The 17279-nt window shown below is 37.3% G+C and overlaps 1 protein-coding gene across 11 annotated transcripts in view; it reads left to right on the plus strand.

The window, feature by feature from the left end:
• DMD (dystrophin) overlaps positions 1 to 17279 on the plus strand; it is a 1918566-nt gene that overhangs the window by 1450696 nt on the left and 450591 nt on the right. For 8 of the 11 annotated variants that reach the window (XR_009155503.1, XR_009155504.1, XM_058186507.1 and 5 more), the window contains 2 exons: positions 2168 to 2340; positions 6573 to 6729. Coding sequence is in view for 9 of the 11 variants with exons in the window: in XM_058186507.1 (XP_058042490.1) it covers positions 2168 to 2340; positions 6573 to 6729 (330 nt within the window). In the remaining 2 variants the exon portion in view is untranslated. Of the gene's footprint in view, positions 1 to 1553; positions 1806 to 2051; positions 2075 to 2167; positions 2341 to 6572; positions 6730 to 17279 lie in introns of those variants that run through there. The other 3 variants (XM_058186504.1, XM_058186503.1, XM_058186505.1) reach the window with 3 other exon arrangements.

The following is a 17279-nucleotide window of genomic DNA, read 5'->3' on the forward strand; positions in this document are numbered from 1 at the left end:
ACTGGGTGAGATCATCCGTGATTTTGGGGTGCAATATCACCAGTACGCTGATGATACTCAGCTGTACATTTCCACCCCTGACCACCCCAATGAGGCCGTTGAAGTGATGTCCCGGTGTTTGGAGGCCGTGTGGGTCTGGATGGGGAAGAACAGACTTCGACTCAATCCCTCCAAGACTGAGTGGCTGTAGATGCGGGCATCCCGGTACAGCCAGCTAGTTCCATCGCTGACTGTTGGAGCCGATCATTGGCCCCTATGGAGAGGGTTTGCAACTTGGGCGTTTTCCTGGATGCTCGGCTGTCGTTAGAAGAACATATGATGGCCGTCGCCAGGGGAGCTTTTTATCAGGTACGCCTGATTCGCCAGTTGCACCCCTTCATAGACCGGGATTCCCTATGCGCGGTCACTCATACCCTCATCACTTCCCGCCTGAACTACTGTAACGCTCTCTACATCGGGCTCCCCTTGAAGAGCACCCGGAGGCTCCAACTGGTCCAGAATGCGGCTGCGCAGGTAATAGAGGGAGCTACTCGTGGCTCCCATATAACACCTCTCCTGCACAGGCTTCACTGGTTGCCGGTGGTCTTCCGGGTGCAATTCAAGGTGTTGGTTACCACCTTTAAAGCGCTCCATGGCACAGGACCAACCTATTTATGGGACTGCCTGCTGCCACCGACAGCATCCCACAGACCTGTGCGCTTGCACAGGGAGGGTCTCCTCAGGGTGCCGTCATCCAAACAATGTCAGCTGGTGACACTCAGGGGGAGAGCCTTCTCTGTGCGAGCACCTACCCTCTGGAATGAGCTTCCTCTGGGGTTACGGTTACTCCCCGACCTCCGGACCTTCCGCTGTGAACTCAAGACCTTTCTATTTCACCGTGCAGGGCTGGCCTGATACACTACGGTTTTAATTGGGGTTTTTATTATTTTTATTATAGTTTTTAAATGGGGTCAGCCAAATTGAATAAGATTTTTAAAATGCTTTTAATTTTATTTATAATTTGTTTTATGTTGGCTGTAAACCTCCCTGAGTCCTTCGGGAGAAGGGCGGTATAAAAATCAAATAAATAAATAAATAAATAAACAGATGGATCATTTGAGATGCAATTTGTACATAAATTATATAATTATATTAGAATTGTATAAGACAATTCTAATCAGGAGACAGGAAAAAGAATAAAGTTCAGAATAAAATCTGCATGTTGATGTGGCTAAAATATAATGTTCTAACTGCAAAGGGCAGGACAGATAATACATAAAGCGTCCATTCAGGATGTAGGCAGGAAAGAATGCTAGCAACAAGCAGCTGGCTTTCTAAAGAATGTTCCATTGGCAGTCACTCCCTTCCTAAAAATGAATGGAAAAATAAATCTTCAAAAGTTTCTGGCCTGAATTTCCAGTGATAAGAAAACTTGGCAATTCTACATAAACTGACAGTTTTGTATTCTGGATCCCTTTACTGTTCTCCATTCCTCCTACAGCCGTGGCTTGGCTGATATTTTGACATAGTACAAAGTGGCTGTTTATTACAGTTGAGTGTTGTGGCCTGTACTGTGAAATGCATTTTGTCCATGGAATTTAACTGAACTTGGCATTTTAAAGCGTGTTGTTCAGTTGCTTACTTTTCCTGAGATTTCAGTGCTTCAAGATTACTGAAGCCTCTGCTTCAAGTTGAAAATGTTACACAAGAAGACATACCATGTAAAGGTTAGATTGGCTGTGATTTTGATGCTTAATTGTAACCAACAAAATGCAGAGAAGTTTTTTTGTTGTTACTGCATCTTCGGCAAAGGTTATAGTGTGATTGTATGTATTTAAGATGTATGAACTTCCCATTATTGTAATTAGCATGATAATAGAACACATCATAGCATATAGAAGAAGGAAACTAGCAAATTACATTAAAATTCTGAGTACAATTTTTATTTATGTTGGAAACAAATTCTAAAATAATTAAGACTTTAAATTTCAACTGGTCTCAAACTAGCATTTTTCTCATTTCAATACTGCAATAGAAAATGACTAACTGAAAAGATTCAGGCAAAATCTTAAGAAATCACAAGATCAGCCTTTCAGTAATTTTGTATATTTTAATTATTAAAAATTGTTTATTAACAAAGCTCAGGCAAATGCCAAAGTTCATATATATGTTTTATGTTTCTTTATAGGAGCTTCAGAAAGAAATTGAAAGCCATACAGATACCTTCCATACCTTGGATGAAAATGGACAGAAAATCTTGAGATCACTTGAAGGTTCTGATGATGGTGCCTTGTTGCAGAGACGCCTGGATAACATGAACTTCCGATGGAGTGAACTTCAGAAAAAGTCTTTAAATATCAGGTAGGGCTAAATAGCAACAGCTGGGAAGCAGAAACTGAAGTGAAAACAGAAGTATTTTTGGCAACCCACCTACCTACCTCATTCTGTGTACCCTTAGTCTTTTTATTCTAATTGGACTAAAATGGCTGGACAATTTATTAATGAGAACATACTAGATTACTCCATTACTCTAGAAAGATACTTCATTATCTGCTCATAAGAGAGTTTTAGGACGCAAAGACTTGATGATTTTCTCTATATTAATATTTGCATTAAAAAGATTAATTCTGCTCAGTCACAATGTTTTTGCTGAAATTATTACTTTATAACTATGATTCTATACAGTGTAATAAGTTAATTTGTAGCCCATGCTAAATTAATTTCAGAAGAATTACAATTAAAGCAAATTTCAGAGGACATTCTGTTCATGTGATGTTCTTTCTCTGATATAAATAGCATATTTGAAACATACATAATTGTTTGGGAATTCATATATAATTAATTTGCATAGAACTGGGAATATTTACTTATGATATTTACAATCTTGTGAATGGACAATAATTTGAAGAAAGCTTTGCAGTGTGGAACTCACACATAAATGTTCCTTAATTTTTCATATAGGTTTAGGTCTGTAAATCCAATTTTGGGGTAGAAAGGTACATAATATTAATAACAGAGTTGGAAGGGACCTTGGAGGTCTTCTACTCTAATCCCCTGGAAACCCTACATCACTTCAGACAAATGGTTATCCAACATTTTCTTAAAAATTTCCAGTGTTGGAGCATTCACAACTTCTGCAGGCAAGTTGTTCCATTTATTAAGGTGATGTCTTATTGGAGAGAAGAAAGTCGTTCTGCAAAAGTTCATAATAAAGGGCATTATTAGAGAAAATTTAAAAAACTGCAGTGTAGAGAGAGTATTGTTTGAATCACTTTTGTTTGCTCTCAACCCTTTTCAAAGCTTTTTTTTTTTGCATAATGACAGAAATCATCTTCGTAACATTCATTATTAAAAATAAATGAAATATGTGAATTTGAAAAATATTAATGTCTGAAGTGAAAAGAAAATTATTTTCCATATATATATATATGTGTGTGTGTGTGTGTGTGTGTGTGTGTGTGTGTGTGTGTGTGTGTTTTCTGAGGTTTTCGCAGGTGTTTGTATGTAGATTTGGTTATTCGGGTTTTCTCCCGCGTAAAATTGGAAGTGTCTTGGCGACGTTTCGACGAAGTCTCATTCGTCATCTTCAGGCTTCAGCTTCGTGCTTCTGGGAGCAATGTGTGATTGCAGCTGTTTCTTCCTTTTTAACTGCTAGTGGGGGTTTGAACTGATTGGGTGGGAGCTTGGCTGTGCTCTGATTGGATGGGGGGGTTTTTGTGCTCTGATTGGATGGGGGTGTGTCCTGTGTTGGAGTCCCTAACACGAGGAATGACACCAGACCCACACTCACGAGGTCCACACAGGATGTCATCACCACACATCCACCCAGAAAGCAGACCCAAACCCACACTGATCAGGAAGCACGACCAAGGACCAGAAGCCAGACCGCAGCTGGAACATTAGCCATTTCAAACCCCTCCAATCCATACATACAGCAGACAGACACCCACTATGAAGATGTAGCACGACCACAAACACGAAGTCAAACAACAGCAATGCAGCTCACAAGCTCAAATCCCCCTGCAACTCAGGCTAATCTGAGTACAACCAAGCCCCCACCAACACAGGACACACCCCCATCCAATCAGAGCACAAAAAAACCCCCATCCAATCAGAGCATATATATATATGATATCAGAGCATATATATATATATATATATATACATCCAATCAGATCATATATATATATATATATATATATATATATATATATATATATATATATATATATATATATATATATATATGATCTTTGAAATCTTCATAAGTCGTTTATATTCTTTGAACTTCATAGACAAAAAAGAAAAACAGCATATGAGTCAGAGGATGTTTAATAAAGGAGGTTAATGATTTCTTTGCTGTAATTTTGATCACCCAATTTTGATACCACTGATACTAAGCAAATTGAAAATAGTAACCATAGTTTATCATGGTTGCCTTTCTTTCTTGAATTAAACATTAAAGTAATGTTCTCATTCTACAGAAATAGGAAGTTATAATGAGACATTTATTATAGCCAAACCATGTAGGTGAGAAACACAATTAAAAGGCATTCAGTTGTTATTACACACAAACACACATGCATATACCCACATGAACTTATTTATCTATAGCAGGGATAGTCAACCTTTTTATATCTACCGCCAACTTTTGTATCTCTGTTAGTAGTAAAAAATTTTAACCGCCCACTGGTTCCACAGTAATGCGCCATGTATCGTCATCTGCGCATGCGTCTCGCGCATCATGGATTGGGTTCGGGGGGGCACCGGCTACCAGCTCTGCTTCTCTGTTACAGCTGGATGGTGTGGGGGGAGATGCACGAGCTATTCTTTTGTTTGCTGTTGCACTATAACGCCATTTAGTTTCACTTACATAACGTGAACTAAACTTATGCGCGGGCGATACAACTAGTATATATTTTCAGAAATTTAAATTGTCATGGGGAATTTTATGAAAACCTAATGATAATGTTTTTAAATAATGTTATGAAAATTTTTTAAAAAGTCAATTAAATTAAAAAAAAGGAAAGTGCTTCAGTATCGGACAAAACCCCTACCGCCCACAATGAAAGCTGGAACGCTCACTAGTGGGTGGTAGGGACCAGGTTGACTACCACTGATCTATAGATTGGAGAGTGGAAATAATAGTTACATCGCCTACATTCACGCAATATTCTGGACCAGGTTACTGTCCTATTCATTGTACAATAAAAGATGCATTCACACAATGTGCTATGTTTGAACATTGGTAGGGTTTGTATACATGTATATGTGTAAGTTTTAAAATGCTATGTGAATATAGTCCAGAGAAGTTATATGAATTCAGAAATGGATTAATTCAGTCAGCAAGCTGGGCAGAACTACAATGGGAATTATGGACAAAATGCCTGTCAGCATATACTGTAATTCAGGTTAACATTTAGCAGCTGAAAGCCTACAATTTGTTTTGTATTCTCCCAAGTTATTTTTCAGCTACTGATTATGAAAATTAAGTGTTCTTACTTATACATTTTGTATGTGAGAATCACTATTCTTACTGCAAATTCTTAAGAGATCCATTTGTCAATCCTGATATACTTTCTTTCCATTCACCACTTTTGAAGTGTATTTTGCCTCCTAACTTTTGTTTGTGTAATTGAAGCTCTCCATTTTGAAAGAGAGTCAGAAACAGGTGGTATTCAGCAGGTTCTGACCAGTTCTGGAGAACCGGTAGTGGAAATTTTCAGAGAACCAGTAAATACCACCTCTGACTAGCCCCACCCCCATCTATTGTCTGCCTCCTGAGTCCCAGCTGATTGGGAGGAAATGGGGATTTTGAGGTTACCTTCCCCTGGAGTGGGGAGGGAATGGAGATTTTACAGTATCCTTCCCCTGCCATGCCCATCAAGCCATGCTCACCAAGCCACGCCCACAGAACTGATAGTAAAAAAATTTGAATCCCACCACTGGTCACAAAACGTACAGTGCTCAGAGTCTGAAAAGCTAAACTTTTGAATGTAGATGTTTGGCTTTGAAGAAAAGTTCACAATGCTGACTTTGATTTGTTTTGTTTTTTGTTGAAAGTCTCACGCTTTCAAAATAATAAGAAGTTTTACCTCCACAAATGAAGTGTGCTTAGCTGCTGCACTTGCAACATTTGACATTCCAGCTAACACTGTTGGGCAGTTTTCATCCATTTTTAAGCTAGTTTATGCTGATTTTAATAGAGATGGTGCATAACTTTTACTGAATTTTATATTGACTTTTTAAACTTTTGTATTCAATATTTGTGACTTTTGGGAGGGAGGGAGGGAGGGAGGGGGGAGGGAGGGAGGGAGGGAGGAAGGAAGGAAGGAAGGAAGGAAGGAAGGAAGGAAGGAAGGAAGGAAACATCTATTTATATAGCTTATATTTTAACTTTTAAGAAATATGTTCAAATGAGTTCAGAAAAATAGAGGGAAAAGAAAGAGTAAAAGTTCTGATCTTACATTGTGCCTTACTACTGGTTTATTGGAAACCATCTTTTTCATATTGTCTTTACTTTGCATATACGAATCAAGAAAAATATTGCTTTTGGTAATATTTGTAATACAGAAACTGAACCTCTTTTTCAGGTCTCATCTAGAAACCAGTTCTGATCAATGGAAACATCTACACTTTTCCCTTCAGGAACTTCTGGCATGGCTACAGTTGAAAGAAGATGAGCTAAAGCGACAGGCACCAATTGGTGGTGATCTTCCCACAGTACAAAAGCAGAATGATATCCATAGGGTATGATTTTTTTAAAAAAAATCTGGAAGTAGATATAAAAACTTAAACATCTGAAAATTATTAACTGATTTTCCCAGGTTTTATGTTGATAATATAATCTCTCAGATTATAGTTTCTATATCTTTACGTTTAATTATGCTTTGAGCAATAGAAGTAAAGAACTACACATCTTAATATAACTTCTTTTTAAGGTATGATAAAAAATATATGGTGAACTGCAATGGGGGTAACAAGAGGACAAGCACTTAAGTCATGGCAATCATATTATGAAGTCATGTGATGAAAGGCATATGACTTCATAATATAATTGACGTCACTTAGGTACTTTCATCTGATGTTGGACACAAGTACATATTGGAATTTTTTATTTTATTTATTTATTTATTTATTTATTTGTCATAACAATATATACAAGCGTTACATAAAAGGTTATAAATATATGAACGTATATATGAGGAGAAATGAGGTACTAAAAACGTGTATATACATAGGGAAAGAAACAGTAGGACAGGAACGGTAGGCACGTTTGTGCTCTTATGCACGCCCCTTTAGAGTCCTCTTAGGAAAGTGGTGAGGTCAACCGTGGACAGTTTTTGAGTGAAACCTTTGGGGTTATGAGAAGAAACCACAGAGTCAGGTAATGCATTCCAAGTATATACAATTCTGTTACAGAAATCGTGTTTTCTGCAATCTAAACTGGAACGGTTGACATTGAGTTTGAATCTGTTTGTAGCTCTTGTGATATTGTTATTGAAACTAAAAAAGTCATTGACAGGAAGGACATTACAACGGATGATTTTATATGCTAAACCCAGATCCAGTCGAAGGCGACGAAGTTCCAAGTTTTCTAGACCCAAGATATCAAGTCTGGTGGAATAAGGTATTTTATTAGTTTCAGAGGAATGGAGAATTCTTCTCGTAAAATACCTTTGGACACGCTCAACTGTGTTGATGTCAGATATATGGTAAGGGTTCCAGACAGGAGAGCAGTAATCAAGAATTGGCCTAACAAATGTTTTATATGCTCTGGTCAGTAGCATGGTGTTTTTTGAAAAGAAGCTACGTAAAATTAAGTTGACAACTCTTAGAGCCTTCTTAGCTATGTAGTTGCAGTGGGCTTTGGAACTTAAATCGTTAGATGTAAAACTCCAAGGTCTTTGACAGGGTGGGGTCATCTGCGAGGCAATGTCCATCAAGCATGTACTTTGTGATTGGGTTCTTTCTTCCAATGTGCAAGACTGAGCATTTACTGGTTGAAATTTGTAGTTGCCAAATTTTAGACCAGGCAGATAGATGATCAAGGTCCTTTTGAATTGTGGATGCATTGTCAGTGGTGTTGAAAAGTTTGACATCATCAGCAAAGAGAACACAGTTACTTGAAATATCAATACAAAGATCATTTATATATATTATAAAGAGAGTAGGTCCAAGAACGCTGCCTTGAGGAACACCACTCTTGACAGGAACAGGATTTGAAAGAGCATTACCAATTTTAACTATTTGTTGTCTGTTTGACAAAAAAGCAGATATCCAGTGGTGTAAGGGTCCTGAAATGCCATAGGATTTTAATTTTAGGAGAAGTTTATCATGTACTACTGAGTCAAAAGCTTTGCAGAAGTCTATGTATATTGCATCTATTGATTTACCTAGATCAAGATTAGTAGTCCATAGGTTTTTACAGTAGAGAAGTTGTAGATTGCATGATAATTTTTCCTGAAGCCAAATTGTTTATTTGAGAGAAGGTTGTGCATTTCTAAGTGTAAGGTAATGGATTGGTTGATGATGGATTCCATAACCTTGCAGGCGACGCAACATAGGAGATAGGTCTATAATTATCAACTAAGCTGGGGTCGCTTTTTGAAAACTGGAATGACTGTGGCTAGCGACCAGAGACTGGGAAGGAACTGGTTCTAAAGGCTATATTAAAGATTATACTTAGGGTTCTGCTAGATTACTAGAGAGTTTTTAAAAAGTAAGCACAAAGACCATCAGGTCCAATGGATAGAGATGGCTTCAATTTACTTAGAGCTTTACCAACATTTTCTTCTGTAAAATCAACAATTGTTAAGTTGTCATGCTCTTTGATTGAACATATTTGGACTGTTGGATGAGTGCCATCACTGTTGACAAAAACTGATGCAAAGTATTTATTAAAGAGGTTTGCTCTAGATTCTTCAGCATTGTATTCATTGCCATCAGGATCTTTTAGAGGTGGCATGCGTCTAGAGTTTTAAGCTTGTTGTTGACAAAATTATAGAAGGCACGACTGGAATTTGTGCAGAAGATCCTCTTCTTGCTTGGTGTGGTAATTTGTGCATTCAGTTTTATTTGGTTGCATATAGTTCTGTAGCGTTTTTAAAATTAGCTACATAGCCCTTTTGTTTCTTTTCCAGAGGATCTTTTTAGATTGAAGCTTTTTTATTGATATGGGTAGTTTGCTTTTCCTAATCTTGATGGTAGTTAGTGGTACATATAGTTCGATGACTCTGTTGATTTCGAGTAGAAAAACTCTATAGTGGTCTTCAGCAGTTATACAGGTTGAGAACAGATTTTGCCAGTCTAGAAATGAAAGATCATTGTTTATAGAGTCATAATTGGCTTTTTTGAAGTTGTAAATGGGAATGCTATTGATATGATGGTTAAAGTCACAACGTATATTAAGATGGAAGTCAATCATGCAATGATCACTGTTGGAAAAGGGTTCTCTTATTTGTAGTCCATAAATGGTATTGTTATTGTTGCAGAAGATGAGGTCAAGGCAGTTGTTTAGTCTTGTATTATTGGTTACAAGTTGTTCAAGACCTAGGTTAGTAACAGCGTTGTATATTGTTGTGTGGATTGGATCAGTTGTACTTTCGTTAGTTATCCAGTTGATGAGAGGTAAATTTAGGTCACCCAGGAAGATGAGTGGATATGGGCAAGAGGCAGCCCAAGTTAGTAATGAGGTTAAAATATTAGCATGAGTAATATCGTAGTCGGGGGCTCTGTAGCATAGAATGAATCGAAGTGCGGTATTAGATGATAGATCACATACAATAGTTTCAGGAAGAGAAAGTTTGTGGGCAACTTGTATGTTTTTTAGATTAAGTGACTTTTATAGAAAATAGCCACTCCACCACCTCTTCGGATTTCACGATCTGAACGGTGAACTTGATATTCTTTGTTTAAAATGATGGAATCAGGGATGGAAGAGATTAGCCATGTTTCAAATAAATATAATGTCAAATGTACCACTGTTTAGCAGGAGGATAAATTCAGGTAATTTGTTAAGAATACTTCTTGCATTCATCAATTTACATTTAAAATCTGTAGAAAGAGGTGTTAAAGAGGTAAGAGGCGTGCATAACTAGTAGTGAATGTTAGTTGGTTGAGGCATGTGTATAACTGGTGGTTGTATTGGAGGTTGGATGGGTGGATGGAAGTTTTGGGTAGTGAGTGCTTGGATGTTGGGTACTAGACTGTTTGTTGATAAGGTTTGTTGGATGGATGGTTGAAAGGCTGGTTGGAAGGTTGGTTGGATGGATGAACGGATGGCTGGTTGAATAGTTTGTTGGATAGCTGTACGGATGGCTGGTTGAATGGTTTGTTCGATGGCTGATTGGATGACAGTTTCGATGGATGGTTGGCTGATGGGTACTTGATTGGTTGTTGGGATGGCTGGTTGGATGTTATGGGTGATGGGGGGTTTGGTGGTGAATTTTTGATTGAAGGATTTAATTTTAATGCAATTGGCACGGTAATCAATATATAGGTTTGATTCACCATTATCTTGTCTTCGTTTAAGCTCAGTGCGGAGTTCACGAGCGTACCCGCTGCAGGAAAGATAGATCAGGGCGTGATCTAAGTTTACTGTAGGCAGGATTAGATTTAGCAATAGAGTTGATGGTATATATGAACTTACGTTTGCTGTTCTCGTTTATGCAGATGACTCTGCAGAATCTTGGTGCTATTGATCCGTCACTGTTTTTATATTCAGGACCATCTCTGGAGACTGAAATAATTTCATTTGGGGAGATGGATGATGAATTATAATTTCAATTAAGTTTTGAATTTTGGTGATATCGGATTCATTTGTGTTATCTAGACCAAATAATATTGCATTATTATTTTTTGGCCTCTCTCTAAGGCATCTCTAATTAGTTGGTCAGTAGTAAATTGTTGTTTAGGTAGGGTTGAAGGATCAGTATTATGTAAAGGTAGATGAGTTGGGAAGAGATTTAGATCAGTCGAGAAATCATTTTTTTGTGTTGTAATTTGTTTTATCAGAGTGGTGAAGCTTTGTTCTATAACTGATAGGATTTTTTTCTAAGTTTTGTTCAATGGTTAGTATTCTTTTTTCTAGGTTTTGTTCAATAGCAAGTATTCTTTTTTCCAAGTTTAGTTCAATTGTAGCTATTATTCTTGCTTCTAAGTTTTTATCAGAGTTGGATTTTTTGGCTGGCATAGTGATAGATAGATAGATATATTTAATATTATTATTTTAAATAAATTATGTGATAAGTAATGAAGAAGTATCTTTCTTATTATTTCTATTTTAATTATTGAATAATTTTATAATTATTTTAATTATTGAATAATTTTATAATTATTCGATAATTGAGGAAGTATCTTTTCTAAAACAATCCTTCTCAATTACTATTTCACTCTCTTCCACTTACACTGGAATAAATTTGGAGTAGGGATACTGGAGGTGCAGAGAAGGAAGTGATGTGAAAATGGAGTAAGCAGGGATAGCAATTGTGGATGCTGTGATCCACTATGTTTATGGTGGAGATTGGTGGAGATTTAAAAGACCTTTGGGTATGGAGGAGGAAGTAGAGTGGGCGGTGGCGGCTGTTAGAATCGCTGCTTGAATAGCTGTTTGCCGGTCGTGTACACCGGCAGCTGAGGGGCGGCGGCAGCAGCCTCACTAATCCGGATCTCCTGAGTCCACTGGGCCACCAGAGAAGAATCAGTGGGGCCAGGGGTGGTCTGACGGCTGTCAGAATGCGGATGCGGCGTGGGTCAGCGGCGGCGGCGGCAGCGGCTGTTTGAATCAGCTGTTTGGCGGTCGTGTGCCCACCGGCAGCGGAGGGGCGGCTGCAGCAGCAGCCCTCAAATCCAGATCTTCTGAGTTCACCGGGCCACCAGAGAAGAATCAGCGGGGCCAGGCGGTGGTCCGACGGCTGTCAGAATGCGGATGCGGCGTGGGTCAGCGGTGGGCGGCGGCGGTTGTTTGAATCAGCTGTTTGGCGGTCGAGTGCCCACCGGCAGCGGAGGGGGCGGGTGCAGCAGCAGCCCCCCAAATCCGGATCTTCTGGGGTCACCGGGGCACCAGAGGTGGAACAGCGGGCCGGCGGTTGACCGACGGTCGCCCGTATCCCGGCAGCAGTGAGGGATGGGGCGGCAGACGCCCAAATCAGGATCTACTGAATCCACTAAGGTCGTCTGAGTCCTGGTAGCGGTGAGGGGGGCGGCGGCAGTGGCAGCCGCACAGATCAGGTCTCCTGAATCCACTCGGTCAATTATTTAAGCGGTTATTTGATCACTCAGATTTAGGTTAGATTTCTGAGAGCAGCCGTTACAAGATGGAAGTGGTAACGGCAGTTGAGTGGTAGTTGCCGGTGGTTTTGGAGGAGCGGTAAGCTAAAATTATCACTCTTGAAATATATCGTAGGGATCCTCAGGACCTCGTTTAATTGGGGATACCTGTTTATCCTGGTAGCGAGGGATATTTAAGCAAAAGATGTCATTTGACAATAGGTCTCAGAGGAGCTTCCCTCTTTATCAGCTGCTCTCGTGCTCACCGGAACCGGAACTTGAATTTATGTCAAGGCATCATAACATGTGTTTCTTCATGCTGGCAGCATTGCAGCTTGCTGTAAATGATACCATATTTGTTGAACCTTTGCCCTCCAACAAAGTTTAGAATCATTTGGAGGAGATATTATTTTATGGTTCTTGTTTTAAGGGATTTCAAAGCCTATAGTGACATTGCAAAGATGGATTCAGCATTCAACCTTTTATCTGTGAAGTTGAAAATATTTGTTGGCAATATTATTATTTGGAATAGAGATTTGGAATACAGAGATGGCAAAAATATTGACACAATTGCTCCTCTCCCTCTTGCAGAGCCAAATACATTGTTCAATTTATTAGCAAGGTAAAAGTGATGAAAGGGCTAAGACAAGAACTGAACTGCAAGATCAAAATATGCTTGTTTGAAGGCCTAATTCATGACAGGCCAGATAGCAAAGATTGATTACATCAATGTTTTTATTATATCTGCATTGATAAAGTGGGTACTACTCTGTGCACTATGCATTTTATTAGAGAAATGAGAGTCATTATGAACAGTTCATATAATTCATTGTGGATAGCATTATTCAGATCTGCTATTATTTGGATGCCAATGTTAGGGCCGATCATTGAAATGTACATTTGGTAACCATATAACTTATTATTATAAATCTTGCAGATTAGTTAAGTGAAAAGATAAATTATTCATTATTTAAACCTTCCTAGCTGATAAATCTGTCAAAGTAAAACTGACCACATGTTTAATGGATGTAATAAATGTCTCTAGCAGTTGGTATGCATTCCCCCACCCAATCTGTTTAAAGGAGAATATCTGGGACAGCTGTACAGTTACAGGTCAATTTCTAAGAAAAGTGATTGAAAAGGCAGTGGCCTCACAGTTGTATTTGTAATTGATTTGATACTAACTATCTGAACTCATTTTAATTTACTTTCAACTTGAATAACAGACTTCTATACCACTTTTATATGACCCATGTGGAACCTGCATGGATGGGCTATGGAATCACTTGATGGCTTTTATAACACTTACCCTAGTATACTTCTTAATTGCCCAGTGAAATGAGTTTTGGGGCAGTTTTAGTTTTAGGGGGTTTTGTGCAGAATTCTGGATTTTCCATAAAACCAACTCCATATGTTTGTATCAACAATATTAAGCTGCAATTCAGTACCGAATCTATGATTATCCATAGGTCTCTATGCTCATTTAGCACATAGTGTGATTAACTGAAACATGATGAAATGTTCCAGAACATCCCAAAACAAATGTCTGCCTTTTGTATTTGTATCCTGATATCAGGACACAAGTCCCTGATTACCATAAATAATGGAGTTTTTGTTGTAACATCATGACTGAAATTCATCATTTGTCTTTCCTTTCCATCTGTAAACACCTAGGCTTGTCTCCCCTGCTGTTTAAGGTCTTCATAAAACAGTTAGAGCTGATTATTTTGGAGCCAGGCATGATTTTATACTTTGAATATTATGAAAACTTTATAACTTTATAATAGACTAGGTAAACTAACCAGATGGAATTTATATGCAAATAAGATGAAAATTTGTAGCTGAGAAACTATTTTCTGGAATTAAAATTCCACCTCTTTTGGTTATGTTTGAATTCCCTCCAGTGACTAGGTCACCTATTAGAAGTGTTACTTGAGCCTCAGCTGTCATAGAATAGAATAGAATAGAATAGAATAGAATAGAATAGAATAGAATAGAATAGAATAGAATAGAATAGAATAGAATAGAATTTTTTATTGGCCAAGTGTGATTGGACACACAAGGAATTTGTCTTGGTGCATATGCTCTCAGTGTACATAAAAGAAAAGATACGTTCATCAAGAATCATAAGGTACAACGTGATGATAGTCATAGGGTACAAATAAGCAATCAGGAAACGATCAATATCAATATAAAGGATACAAGCAACAAAGTTACAATCATACAGTCATAAGTGGAAGGAGATGGGTGATAGGAACTATGAGAAGAGTAATAGTAGTGCTGATTTAGTAAATAGTTTGACAGTGTTGAGGGAATTATTTGTTTGTCATCTGATTAAAAGATGGTGATTGAGGTACATCAACCTAATTGAAAATTACAGACCTATCTCTCTTTGCTGTGTCACCTGCAAAGTAATGGAATCTATCATCAACCAATCCATTACCCTCCATCTAGAAACAAACAACCTAATCTCTAATAAACAATTTGGTTTCAGAAAAAAATTATCATGTAATTTACAACTTTTTCACTGCTAAAACATATGGACTACAAATCTTGATCAGGGCAAAGCAATAGATGCAATCTACATTGACTTCTGTAAAGCTTTCAACTCAGTAGTACATAATAAACTTCTCCTAAAACTAAAATCCTACAGCAACTCAGGACCCCTCCACAATTGGATAACAGCTTTTCTATCAAACAGACAACAAATGGTCAAAATTGGCAATGCTCTATCAAATCCTGTTCCTGTTAAAAGTGGAGTTCCCCAAGAAAGCGTTCTTGGACCAACACTCTTCATATTATACATTAATGATCTCTGTGACCATATTACGAGTAATTGTGTTCTCTTTGCTGACAATGTCAAACTATTTAACACCACCAACAATACAGCTATCCTCCAAAAAGACCTTGACTTTTTATCTGAATGGTCTAAAACTTGGCAACTCCAAATCTCAACCAGCAAATGCTCAGTCTTACATATTGGAAAAAAGAACCTAAACACTAAGTACAAGCTTGATGGACATTACCTTACTGATGACCCCCATCCTGTTAAAGATCTTTGAGTTTTCATATCAAATGATCTAAGTGCCAAAGCCCACTGTACCTACATCGCAAAAAAGGCCTTAAAAGTTGTAAACCTAATCTTGCGTAGCTTCTTCTCTAAAAACACTACACTACTAACCAAAGCATATAAAACATTTGCTAGACCACTTCTTGAATACAGCTTGACTGTTTGGAACCCATACCACATTTCTGACATCAATACAATTGAACATGTCCAGAAATATTTTACAAGAAGAGTTCTCCATTTCTCTGAATACAACAAAATACCTTATGCCACCAGACTTGAAATCCTGGGTTTAGAAAATTTAGAACTATGCTGCCTTCGACATGACCTGAGTTTAACTCATAGAATCATCTATTACAATGTCCTTCCTGTCGAAGACTACTTCAGCTTCAATTGCAACAATACACGAGCACACAATAGATTTAAGCTTAATGTTAACCGCTCCAATCTTGATTGCAGAAAATATGACTTCAGTAATAGTTGTTAATGCTTGGAATACACTACCTGACTCTGTGGTCTCTTCCCAAAATCCCCAAAGCTTCAACCAAAAACTGTCTACCATTGACCTCACCCCATTCCTAAGAGGTCTGTAAGGGGCGTGCATAAGAGCACAAATGTGCCTACCGTTCCTATCCTACTGTTTCCTTTCGTTATATCCAATTAATATAGTTATTACATACTCATATATATGCTTATATATTGTATAATTATTTCATGCTTATGCTTATATATACTGTGTGACAAAATAAATAAATAAATAAAATAAAAATGTATTTATTAGTGCATCAGTTGGATTTGGCAAAGGCTACCTATGTGTTCGTTATGCCTGGTAGAGCATAACTTTGAAAAGTGTGAGTTGGATTATTGAAACATGGCAGTTGTGTTCATAAAGTTCTGAGAATAAAAATATATTATGGAATGTGTGATTTCAGAAGTAATTGTAAAATCTTATTTCTGATTTCTTAACAGTTTTGACCATGTTTCTCATCTCTCTCTCTTCTACAAGAATTCATGTTCTTTGGTTAAAATTCCTTTTCCAGTTAACTATCAAAGCTAGTCTCTTTATGGATACTTTTAGAAAACCTTTTCCACATGCATAGTACATTAGTAACAGAATATAAAACTTGACTTGTTAGAGGCACACAAACTAAAGTATACTAATCATCCAAAAGCTCCCACCCCTCTCTAAGCCCTTAACTCCCCTTATCTATATAAACAAAGAAAAAATTGTAGCAATACAATTTACAGTCTTTCCATTCATAAACTATTTAACTTTTTAGTCTTTCAGTCCAATTTTTAAGTATCAGTCTATCTTCTCCATTCCTGTATATATCTTCCATAAGCAGTCCTTCAATTATGATATTTCCATGTTGCCATCTAAGTTCATAAGTTTTAGTGTCCATTCTTTAACAATAAGCGATGTTCCATCTTCCAATATTACACCATCAAGAGTTATTCTTCAATATATCTTATAATCCATGTTTGCTTTCTAAATTGTATTTAGCGATCAAAGGTCAATTAGAAAATATACCTTATAATCCATATTTGTATGTCCATCAAATAAACATCATCCTTTTAATTTGTTTAAATCTAACATTTAAATCCAGTTCATTCCCATATTCCCAACATTATATTCTAAACATTTTCTAAACAGTCTCGACATATATAATTCCAACATATAAATTAATAAGCATTTTCTAAATCCTTAATCCTTACTTTTCTTAACCATAAAATTCCAGTTATATATCTCACTCTTAATTAATCAAATAACATTACTAAAATTACATCTCCAACTTATATCCAAAATAAATCAATTATTAACAATTAAACCATATATAAACAAATAACAAATCTTTTTTTCTTCCTTTTTTTCCTTTTCCCTTCTTTTTTATCCTTTCCCATAGACAGAAACACCCTTTAATTTAGAAGCTACACGAATCTCTCCTTGTTCTTTTAATTCCCC

Source organism: Ahaetulla prasina, chromosome 5 (assembly GCF_028640845.1).
Source record: "Ahaetulla prasina isolate Xishuangbanna chromosome 5, ASM2864084v1, whole genome shotgun sequence".
Taxonomy (NCBI): Eukaryota; Metazoa; Chordata; class Lepidosauria; order Squamata; family Colubridae; genus Ahaetulla; species Ahaetulla prasina.